General features: G+C 33.6%; 2 protein-coding genes and 1 long non-coding RNA gene across 6 annotated transcripts; 2 read left to right on the top strand and 1 right to left on the bottom strand.

The window, feature by feature from the left end:
* The first annotated feature begins 207 nt into the window (after positions 1–207).
* Positions 208–2,902, top strand: LOC111894940 (probable protein phosphatase 2C 5). Of its 4 annotated transcripts, none has more exons than XM_023891021.3 (9): positions 209–419; positions 497–573; positions 762–1,018; positions 1,105–1,276; positions 1,362–1,579; positions 1,661–1,768; positions 1,846–1,971; positions 2,056–2,288; positions 2,419–2,902. In XM_023891021.3, the coding sequence occupies exons 3-9, from the start codon at positions 803–805 to the stop codon at positions 2,594–2,596; spliced, it is 1,251 nt and encodes a 416-aa protein (XP_023746789.1). In that variant the 5' UTR covers positions 209–419; positions 497–573; positions 762–802; the 3' UTR covers positions 2,597–2,902. The 4 variants fall into 4 exon arrangements, with proteins under 4 accessions (XP_023746788.1, XP_023746789.1, XP_023746790.1 ...); XM_023891022.3 differs by having other exon boundaries at positions 497–635; XM_023891020.3 differs by lacking the exon at positions 497–573 and having other exon boundaries at positions 208–419.
* A 147-nt stretch (positions 2,903–3,049) lies between these two features.
* Positions 3,050–5,245, bottom strand: LOC111894942 (pre-mRNA-splicing factor 38). Its single transcript, XM_023891023.3, has 6 exons — positions 4,870–5,245; positions 4,627–4,748; positions 4,439–4,529; positions 4,189–4,315; positions 4,034–4,104; positions 3,050–3,606 (listed from the first exon to the last, which is right to left on the bottom strand). Exons 1-6 carry the CDS (start codon positions 5,157–5,159, stop codon positions 3,177–3,179), a joined length of 1,131 nt encoding a protein of 376 aa, XP_023746791.1. The 5' UTR covers positions 5,160–5,245; the 3' UTR covers positions 3,050–3,176.
* A 2,744-nt stretch (positions 5,246–7,989) lies between these two features.
* Positions 7,990–9,523, top strand: LOC111894935 (uncharacterized). The gene is made up of 2 exons (XR_002851376.2): positions 7,990–8,467; positions 8,640–9,523. It is a non-coding gene; the product is annotated as an uncharacterized LOC111894935 (long non-coding RNA).
* The last annotated feature ends 239 nt before the right edge of the window (positions 9,524–9,762 follow it).

Here is a 9,762-nt window from a genome sequence, read left to right as displayed (position 1 = left end):
TGGTTCACAGACTTCAGACATTTTCACTTCGAAAAAACAAACAGTAATTAGTTTCGCTAAATATCAATTTAATAGAGGAAGTGATTTTAAAAGAACCGATAAACAGGGATAAGCAAGGGCAAAGGGTATTTTGGTGATTAAGAAAAGAAAGCTGTGTTTTGTGGATTACAAAGGGACAAATTGGGAATGTCAATATCAGATAGACATTTTCCCCAAACCCGCTTTTTCATCCCCGCGTTTCTCTCTCATAAACCCACAACCATAATCTTCTGAAACAAATCTATGTGTTTCTCTCTCTCTTTCTCTTAGGGTTTTCAGAATTTGATTTCCTACTAAGTTCATGAAATCTGGATTGCAATTTCCTCAATATTGTTTTAGTTTCTTCTAGATCTGGTTGCACGTTCTTCAATGTCTTCGCTGTAAGTTATCAACGCTTCTGTTTTTAATTTCTTTACGAGACCACATGTTTTCATTTGTCTGTATCTGCATTTTGCAGGCTCGATGTTTTTTATAAACTAATGTTTATCTCAAGTCGTTTACTTGTATCATCTTTGGTTTTACCTTCCGAAGATGGTAATTTGAAATCGTGTACAGTGAATATCTACATTACAATTTGCGACTAGTTTTTTGAACCAGTTATGTGAAAATTTAGATTATATGAAGTTAAGCGTTGTTTACTTTAGATGAACAAAATTCTCAGATCAGCTAATGGAGTTTGTGCGTGATTTCTCGATTCTGATGTGCTTTTGAAATTGAAACAGGTTTTCTTACAACAAATCATTATGAGAATCCGTAGTGTAAAATGAGCGAAAAGGAGACTATGACGATGAAAACAAAGCCGCCTCTTGTACCACTTGGAACACTAATTGGTCGTGAGCTTAGGCATGGGAATGTGGAGAAACCTACAGTCAATTATGGACAGGCGGCATTAGCAAAGAAAGGGGAGGATTATTTCTTAATCAAACTTGATTGTCAGAGAATTCCCGGCAATCCGTCAACATCTTTCTCGGTTTTTGCGGTATATATAGAATCCATTTCACCATTCTTCACAAACCCTTATGATTTCGCTACTAACATTATTATTGAAATTTGTTTTATTGGTAGATATTCGATGGGCATAATGGCATATCCGCTGCTATTTTTGCAAAGGAAAATCTGTTGAACAACATTTTAAGTGCGATTCCTCAAGGATGTGGTCGTGAAGAGTGGCTTCAAGCACTTCCTAGGGCATTGGTTGCAGGATTTGTGAAAACCGACATAGAGTTTCAACAGAAAGGTAATGGATTTCCATATCATCTCCCATCATTAATTTATCTTTCTTCTTCTTGTATCCTCAATCAACCTTCTTTGATGAACAATAGGCGAGACATCTGGTACAACTGTGACATTTGTTGTAATAGATGGGTGGACTATAACTGTTGCTTCAGTTGGGGATTCAAGATGCATATTGGATACACAAGCTGGTGTTGTTTCACTACTAACAGTCGATCATAGGCTTGAAGAGAATGTTGAAGAAAGAGAGCGTGTAACAGCAAGTGGGGGTGAAGTAGGACGCCTCAATATTTTCGGAGGAAACGAGGTATAAATAAAAATCAAATTCAAGTTTTATACTTAAAAAAAAACATAAATCATTTGTTCTTGTGAATCTGTTATGTTATAGGTTGGCCCACTTCGATGTTGGCCTGGTGGGTTGTGCCTTTCAAGGTCAATTGGTGATACAGATGTTGGAGAGTTTATTGTCCCAATACCTCATGTTAAACAAGTGAAGGTATGCCACATGACACATGATTTCGTATATTATATGTTACAAACTTAAAAAAGTTGACACATTTTTTATTTATATAGCTCTCAAGTTCTGGTGGAAGACTTATAATTGCTTCTGATGGTATCTGGGATGCTTTATCATCTGATACAGCAGCTCAATCTTGTCGTGGATTGCCTGCTGAACTTGCTGCAAAGCTTGTTGTTAAGGTGGTGATTGATGTTACACATAATATATATTTATATATTTATATACATATTGTATAGAATTTTAATCTTTTGATTTGGTTATAGGAGGCTCTTAGATCAAGGGGACTAAAAGATGACACAACCTGCTTGGTTGTTGATATAATTCCATATGGGTATCCAGTGTTGCCTCCAACACCTAGAAAGAAACAAAATCTGCTTACTTCATTAATTCCTGGAAAGAGATTTCAAAACTCTATGAATAAAGTTCCAAATAAGCTTTCAGCAGTTGGGACTGTAGAGGAGTTGTTTGAAGAGGGTTCTGCAATGCTTGCAGAAAGGTATGTTTTTTTATCAACTCTACCTAATTATAGCAAATATCTTCCAAATACAATGCAATTTCCACTCAAATTGGATTAGATAACAAAAAAAAAAGTTAAGAACAAAGTATATTGGTATTTGTTGTTGCAGGTTGGGAAAGGATCTGCCATTGGATTCAAGCACAGGAATGTTTAGATGTGCGGTTTGTCAAGCAGAACAGGAGGAGCAAAGTGGATCTGGACCACTCATGTTATGTTCAAAGTGTAGGAGAAAGAAAGATGCAATGGAAGGGAAAAGGGCAAGCAGCCTACACACAATCACAATATAAGTAAAACTAAACCTAAAAGTAAATACTAATTAATTAAAATACATTCTTTCTCAATTCTCATTGGCAGTTGTGTGAGCATATGATGATCATCTGTTTTTCTTTTTGTTATCATTGTGATGGTTTACGGAGCATGTATGTGTGTGTGTGTGTGTTTGTTATATTTTGTGCTCTCGGCTGTTGGACTCACTAATTAAGAACAATTATATATATAGTAGTGTGATAGGATTTGATTGTGAAAGTAAAAATGTTAATGTCTTTGTATCGTTAATCTCATATGATTTCTGTTTAAGCATTATTTATTGTACACATGATTTTGCCAATTATTCTTACAGCTTAAGTTGTGTTTGTCAAGCGAAAACCTATTATCCAGTTACCAGTTTTTCAAGATCAAAAATTGCAAAATAATTGGTGAAACTAAAAAATATATATATTAAACTGATCGACTAAAAAATATAACATCCTAAAATGATTCAATCTCATATTTATAGAAGATTACAACAATTATATCATGTATTCCATTAACAACAAAGTCCAATAAAAAATCAAAACCATGCTTCTTTATGTCATGTCTATTTTGTTGTCATGGCCTGAGAGGCTTCAAACCAAGTGAAGCCCGAATCCTATTAGCTTCTGCAATCTCAGGATCCGGATGATCCGTTCCATCATCTTTCTTCTTCTCCTTCTCCTTCTCTTTCTTCTTCTTGGCTGGTTTCACATCATCTTGCATCCTTCTAGGGCTACCACTGCTGTCCCTGTCCCTATCTCTATCCCTATCCCGCCCATGTCTCCTCCGCCTCTCCTCCCCATCATCCCGACCCCGTTCCTTTCTGTCCTTGCTCCGGCTTCTACTCCGGGAGCGGCTCCTCCTCCTGCCGCCACGTCTCTCCCTCCCGTAATCCCTTTCATCTCTCCCACGATAACGGTCCCTGTCTCTGTCCCTATCACGCCCTCTTCCACGCTCTCGCTCATAATCATAATCTCTCTCATACTCTCTATCAACATCTCGGTCCCTGAAACCAAAAAACAAAATACTATATTATAACATTTTTGTACTCTTAAGAAAATCTATCTGTGAAAATTGCTTATATAAGTAGATTTTTCAAATTGCAATGTAGAATGATATAATAAACAAACAAACAAGAATGTGCAATCCATCATACTTCTCATCTGTACACTGTCAGTACAGAGAAACCTGGCAGGATCATAATCTGTTGATTTAGGAAGCTGTTTACATCGCCTTCAGCCTATGAAAGCTCAAGACAATGATAATTGATAACCCAGTGTGATGTGGGTCCACCCAAGGGCAGAAGATTGAAAACAGCTTCCACAATTATATTTTTCATGATGATAAAATTACTACAAAGATCAAAAAACAAACTAGCTACATGAAAGTGTAGAATGGATAACAAAGAGCAAGTAATAGTAATACTGCAATACCTATGTCTATGGCTGTCACGTTTCCTATCTCGCTCTCTTTCCTTTGTTGGGCTTTGTCCGCGATAATAATCCTACATTCGCAAAAAATTAGTTATAAACTATAATAGCAAGTGATTAAATTATGTATAGAAGTTGTTATGCAGATAGATTTAAACCTTTTCGTGACCCCCAACATCTGTATCCATGGGTTGCTCATCCTCATCTTTTTCCTCTTCTTCCTCAAAATCATCTTCAAGTGCACTTTTTCTAGGTTCTAAAGCGCCAATTGCTTCAATGGTAAGCCTGTTAATGACCAAAATCACTCTTAATTTCATTATTTTTTTCTCATATGACATACATGAGCATGCGGATCAATGTAAACTGGATAATGTTGGAAGAGGAAATGAAAAAGGAAAATTGATGTACCTTTTCTTTATGCGTGGAAGAGCAATATCACAGGAATAATCTTTTGTCAAGAGTTCATCAATAACCTCATCCACATGTGTCAAGGAATATTCTGGTAAATCAAAGAAATATATAGCAAGATACATCAGTATACCAAGAAATAGCAGAACGAAGTTCAGAAAGGCATAATTCTAGCACAAAAGGCTTACTTCCATCGCCTAATTTGCGTCTCAGTTTCCTGTAATCATTGTACAAAGGCTCTAGATACCGGTAGACATCAATATCTGTGCCTGTAAGTCGCAAGTAAAAGGCTCCAAGGATTCGTACATATCTGCTCAACAAACGATAATGTTCAGGAAAACGGAGTACAATACGGAAGTGTAGAGATGCGAGCAATTTCATAATTTAAAAAAAAATCTATTAAAAAGCAAAGAGGAATGAAGATGACTGACTTGTAATCTTCGTTTTTGATGAATTCGACGACGATTTCTTTATCAGGCTGGATCTGGAGCATCTTCATGACGAGGCAGATGAACGGCGTCGGTTTGCGATTTCCGCCGTGGGTGCCGCCGAGGTGATCCAACTCCATGGCCTTGTCCACAAGCGTCTCAGCTGTCAAACCGAAACACTGCTCCTTCCAATATGTGTTTTGGTAAATTTTGGATCTCAATATCTTCTCAACGAGGTTTTGGGGGTTCGTTCCATGTATGCTTTTCGCAGATGGGTCCGTACGATTCGCCATTGATGATTATAGCTCCCGATTGATGGTAAGCTTAGCGGAGCAATTTGATTCTCCAAAACCCTAGCATTTGAACCCTTTTAACTTTCCCCCTAACTGAAATGGCATACAATATTTATGCAATTAAATTTCAGTCCCTAATCTTTCATCTATTTCAAATAAACACTCCCAAAAAATAAGATGTATCAAGTTCTTAGTAATTGCAGATCAGTCCCTGACTTTCCATGTATATCAAATTCACCCAACATGAATATGTATTTTCTTATATATTTCATATTCCTAAGGAAATTTTGGTTTTATCCCAAATCAGAACATGTAGATCTAATTAGTTTAATATAGAATTGTCCCACCTGAGTATCCAAAGGTTTCGATAGATTTTGAATAAAAAAAACATTTAAATACAAATATTTTAGATCATGTCAAGATGATTTAAATACCGTGTGTGTATATATATATATATATATATATATATATATATATATATATATATATATATATATATATATATATATATATATATATATATATATATATATATAGGTGGGTTCAATTGAGAAAATAAAAAAGGTTGAGAATGAGGGAATCATTCTCACCTACTCATTTAATCTAAGCATAAAAAGACACGGTGCAAACTTGTAAATATGATATAATAGTCTTCAATCACAAATACGTAAGTGTAGAGAATTAGATAACAGTTGAAATTCATTTTAATCGATCCTTATCATCCAAATTTCTCCTCCAACCTTCAACAATCATCCAGATTTCTTCAATTAAATCATTGATCAACGTCATCCTGTGTTACTCAATCATCGATCTTCGTCAATAACACGTTTATCAACAGCATTCAACAGTTGACAACAAAAATTCGTTTTTTGCTCTTTCAATCCAACCTTCAATTCTGCTTGAATATGAGCATATCTTCAACATCTATGATTAATTATACTTCCAACATCATTAGATCAACATCATCGATAATTAACAAAAAATTCAATTCGTATCATTCATTCAACATCGATCATCAAATAAAACATCGAAATTAAGGTTAGAAAAAGATCAAATCATTTTTTGTTTGAAAATTTTCATATATTTCTCTACCAATCTATTATTTTGTAAGATTTAAATAGTCAAAGTATCATATTTATCACATTTTTTAAAAAGTTAACTTGTATGCACTCCAACTGTTTGATGAAATGCATAAACTAAATTACCATGTTATATTCATATATGAATATGTTTTCTCACCTGAATCAATATGTGATTATTAAAACACAAAACAAATATGCAAGTCTGTATGTTATTCATATGTGAATAACATATAAAAATTGTATATATTTCTGAAAACACCTTGTAATATTCATATATGAATATACTGTGCAATATTCACGTATGAATATACCAACTATTATTCATAAATGAATATACGATCTAATATTCACAAGTGAATATACTATGTACTATTCTCATGTGCTATACCATGTAATACTATATAATATTCACATATGAAAATATCATCTAATATTCATAAGTGAATATATCATCTAACATTCACAAGTGAATATACTATGTAATATTCACAAGTGAATGCATCGTCTAATATTTAAATATGAATATACTATGTTTAGTACATGTTATATTCATATATGAATGATACTTAAATTGTAAAAAAAAATTAATCATAGTTTTTATTCATTAGTCAATAACAAATGTACTGTAGTAAAAACCTGATTTATTTTTATTCACTTACGAATAACGATAGCTGAAAATATAAAAAAAATAATTTTTTTATTTTATCTTAAAACTATATCAATATGAATGTCTATTTGTAGAGAATAAAAATTCATGAATTTTGGTATATTTAAAATTATTTTTCGATAAAAATAGCTTCTTAAAAATAAAAATAAAAAACAAAAAAAATATGTTTTTGTATATATTAAGGTAATGTTAGCATAGTTTAAGGAAACATGTTTTGTTGGAAAACACATGTGCATTCATTTCGGATTTCCGCCGCTAGGTTGGAGGCTTTTGTGACAAAAATAAATGATTGGCTGAGAATGATTCCCCCATTATCAACCTTTTTTTTTCTCAATTGAGCCCTCCTCTCTCTCTCTCTCTCTCTCTCTCTATATATATATATATATATATATATATATATATATATATATATATATATATATATATATATATATATATATATATATATATAGAAGTAGGTTCAATGGAAAATGAACAATTAGGGCAACATATGCTAGAACCAATGATCAAGCGACACGTGTCCATTTCTTTATTCATAAGCAATCTACTTTGGAAGTTATATATATATATATATATATATATATATATATATATATATATATATATATATATATATATATATATATATATAATTGTCCAATGTTCTTATAATTCAACTTATGACTTGATTTACTTCTAAGATATTTATAAATTTCACATTTATCTTCCTCTTACATAATTTTCATTTTCAACTATAATATATATAGCCTATTAGGTCTTTGTCAAAAAGATGTGATATAAAAAAAGATAATAATGAAATTTCGAAAATCTTAATTGTAAATCAAGTTAGGAATTGAAGTTAAAGAGCATTATAATGAATATATCAAACAAAACGGCGTATTAAGATGAGTTTGAATACCTAAGCTTATATACCCTTAAGGGTATATTCACTTTTCTCATATATATATATATATATATATATATATATTAAAATTCCCCTACCTTATCTACAGTAATTTGCTAAGAATTTGACAAAAATTATCATTCCTTTATATATACATGTTCAACTTTATATATACATGTTCAATACATACATGTTCAACTGTGTCTTATTTGTGCTAACAATTCTATATCTTTTCTTTTAGAAGTTATATTTTGCCATTTTGTTTATTTTTGGTGGATATGTGTTCTTTCCACCGCGGCGGATCTAAACCAATACATATTGGATTGCCTGGTCGGTGTGTACGCCAGGTGTGATCACCGCTTCTTTCAGGAAGCGATACATGTTCTGGATGTGATACGTTTTCTGTCCCCTTTCTTCTCATCCAGAAAACCCCACAAAGACATCTCTTGGTATCACCAGACCACCTCCTCCACACTTGTGCTTACCGTCTTCACCACCGTCGACGATATGTTCCTTCAAATTATTCTTTTATCAATTCCACTTCCTGGCTTCCGATCAAGCGAAGAGGTCAACACCTGTTACTCATCTTCACATTCATCGCTTCCATCTCCTACATAGCATCGATATCTCGACGCACTCGGGCCCTAGATAGCACCCACACCTGCAATCGGTTCAGGTAATGGACTTCAACCCTATTTTCGTTTCTTTCTATGCCCCTACCTTCGTATTCACTTTAAGCTTCATTTTATTTTTAGATTATCACATGGATTTTCCCTTCATCTATTACGCCATTGATTCAATTTCGTCTATCAACGGTTTGGACTCATGAATTGATGGTTGCTCTTCAGGTTTGGTATGTTGTTGAACCAATCAGAACTATTCAACCGACGATTTAATGCAATAGTCATTGTCTTTGTACATCATGGGAGACCCCCAATAAAGACGTTCATTTGAAGTCCCACCATCGAAGATACAGTATTTTCTGCTTCCGTGTTGCTTCTCCCCAGTTATATGGTCTTTGATTTCCTTTCTTTTTAAAGCTTTGATCAAAGATTTCAGTTGTTCTTCAATTCAGATCATATAAATGTCCAGGCAAAGATCCTACAACGGTTAATCACTCTCACACTGCCGGTTAAATCTGGTTTGGGGGTTTTCATTTTTGATGTTTTGTAATCGTTCGTATAAAAAGTTTCAATTCAGTGTTGGACACACTGCCGTCTCTGACTTTTACCACCATCACCACATGTGGGTTTCCCCTGCCAGCCTCATCAGCACCTCTTGGATTTCTATCTACTTTCCGTAACCCTAACTAAAGTATCGGTTCACAGTCGAAACTTTTTAGTCCAAAAATTTGGGGTTGGGTTTATTTTGAAGGTAACTGAAGTATTGGTTCATACTCAAGATTGTTTTTCCTAAATTTTAGAGTTCAATTTATTTTGAAGGCTCTGTTCGTGATCGCCCATGAATGATTATGAACAAGGTACAGAGTTTAAGTTTTTGAGGCAGTTGATTTTGGATTCCCTCAACCATGCTTTGATCAGATCAGATTAGATGAAGAAGTCCAGGATTTATTGTTGTTTTTTATTAGAATTTTGCGAGATTGAAAAGGTGGGAAGGTTGTACTTCTGCTCCTACTTAAAGTTTACAATGTCTATTCTATTTCTTTGTTATTTCATTTCATCCAACCCACCATGCCTTTATTTTTATTGTTAGTGATATTGTTTGTTTGAAATGCTTTTACATACTCAACTAGTGAATTATGTTCAATATAAAGCGTTATTAGAAGGATAGACATTGCGAATATGGAGTAACTATACAAGTGTTTTGATATGGAAACCACAAAATCCATGGACAGCTCTACGAGGTCAGTTGTATGATCATCTTCATAACCAAACAACTAGATTTTAAGGTTGTCATGATGAACAGCCAATACAAGTCTAATTAAACCTCACAACTTATTTCATAGAGGTA

This window comes from Lactuca sativa, chromosome 7 (assembly GCF_002870075.4).
Source record: "Lactuca sativa cultivar Salinas chromosome 7, Lsat_Salinas_v11, whole genome shotgun sequence".
NCBI lineage: Eukaryota > Viridiplantae > Streptophyta > Magnoliopsida > Asterales > Asteraceae > Lactuca > Lactuca sativa.
This window is presented reverse-complemented; position numbering and strand designations above follow the sequence as displayed.

Bases quoted from the DNA above. Each gene is read 5' to 3' on its own strand.
- LOC111894940 (XM_023891020.3), top strand. From the start codon at position 803: ATGAGCGAAAAGGAGACTATGACGATGAAAACAAAGCCGCCTCTTGTA. The intron at 1,580-1,660 runs GTATAAATAAAA...GTTATGTTATAG, and splicing joins ATATTTTCGGAGGAAACGAG to GTTGGCCCACTTCGATGTTG. The intron at 1,972-2,055 runs GTGGTGATTGAT...ATTTGGTTATAG, and splicing joins CTGCAAAGCTTGTTGTTAAG to GAGGCTCTTAGATCAAGGGG.
- LOC111894942 (XM_023891023.3), bottom strand. From the start codon at position 5,159: ATGGCGAATCGTACGGACCCATCTGCGAAAAGCATACATGGAACGAAC. The intron at 4,316-4,438 runs GTACATCAATTT...GGTCATTAACAG, and splicing joins CTTCCACGCATAAAGAAAAG to GCTTACCATTGAAGCAATTG. The intron at 4,105-4,188 runs GTTTAAATCTAT...TTGCGAATGTAG, and splicing joins ATGTTGGGGGTCACGAAAAG to GATTATTATCGCGGACAAAG.